Source organism: Myotis brandtii, unplaced genomic scaffold (assembly GCF_000412655.1).
Source record: "Myotis brandtii unplaced genomic scaffold, ASM41265v1 scaffold463, whole genome shotgun sequence".
In the NCBI taxonomy this organism is placed as follows: domain Eukaryota; kingdom Metazoa; phylum Chordata; class Mammalia; order Chiroptera; family Vespertilionidae; genus Myotis; species Myotis brandtii.
In genome coordinates, this window is record NW_005367694.1 from 1,027,164 (window position 1) to 1,028,263 (window position 1,100).

General features: G+C 55.7%; 1 protein-coding gene across 1 annotated transcript in view; it reads right to left on the bottom strand.

Annotated features, from left to right (window-relative positions):
- Positions 1 to 1,100, bottom strand: part of ABCB9 (ATP-binding cassette, sub-family B (MDR/TAP), member 9) — a 30,764-nt gene that overhangs the window by 1,761 nt on the left and 27,903 nt on the right. The window contains exon 12 of the mRNA XM_014547021.1: positions 4 to 219. Within this exon, the coding sequence (XP_014402507.1) occupies positions 4 to 219 (216 nt within the window). The remainder of the gene's footprint in view (positions 1 to 3; positions 220 to 1,100) is intronic.

The following is a 1,100-nucleotide window of genomic DNA, read 5'->3' on the forward strand; positions in this document are numbered from 1 at the left end:
AGCTTGGAGGAGAGGCCGCCCTGGGCCAGCAGCTGCTGGTGGGTGCCCTGCTGCACCACGCGGCCCTTGTCCAGCACCACGATGAGGTGCGCCCGCTCCACCGTGCTCAGCCGGTGCGCGATGATGAGCACCGTGTGCTTCTGCAGGTTGCCGTGGATGGCGCGCTGGATCTGGGGAGACAGGAGGCTGGTTGGCCACCCCCCCCCCGCCTCATCCCTCCTCCTCCCCGGACCCCGACCGCCCCACCCGCCTGGATCCAAGCTCTCCCACCTCCTCGTGAGCTGGGTTCATCTGAAAAGCCAGGACTTGCGCAAGACCTGCTTCTGGGCTTTTGTTCCCTGGGGACAGGCTCAGTGCCCAGCAGCAGGGGGAGCCCGGTGAGGGACAGGTGGGCCCCACCTGGCCTTCCTGCTCTGTCCTCCGACCTCAGCCTTGGTGGGTGGTCTCCCCATCTGCCCCAGAGCCCATGCCAATGAAACGAAACCATCACCCTCTGTTCCTCAACCTCCCTCGTGGCTCGAATCCAACTCAGAGCGAGTCCTGTGGACGCTGTCTCCCCAGTTATCTCGCTCTGCTCCGTCCCTCCACCTCCCCCGCATCCCGCCTCCTGTTCCATTCCCCACACTGGTTAACGTGTCCAATCAGTTCTTGTTGAACTCCGGCTCCACGCCCTCCACTGGCTCCTTGTCCCACTTAGGATAAAACCCAAACTCTGTCTATGATGGCAGACACACAACATTCTCCATTTGTCAAACCCACAGAATGAGCAACACAACGGTGATCTCCAATTTAAACCACGGACCCTAGTTAGTAAGAATGCATTAATATTGGCTTGTCAATTGTCCAATGTGCCATAATAATATGGGAATTCTCTATATTTTCTGCTCCATTTTCTTGAGACCTAAAACTGCTCTAAAATTTCAAATCTATTAATTTTTTAAAAATATGTTTTTTTAAAAAATTGATAGCAGAGAGAGGAAGGGAGGGGGAGATAGAAATATCAATGATGAGAGAGAATCATTGATCGGCTGCCTCCCTCACGCCCCCCAGTAGGGACCAAGCCCACAGCCCAGGCATGTGCCCTTGATCGGAATCGAACC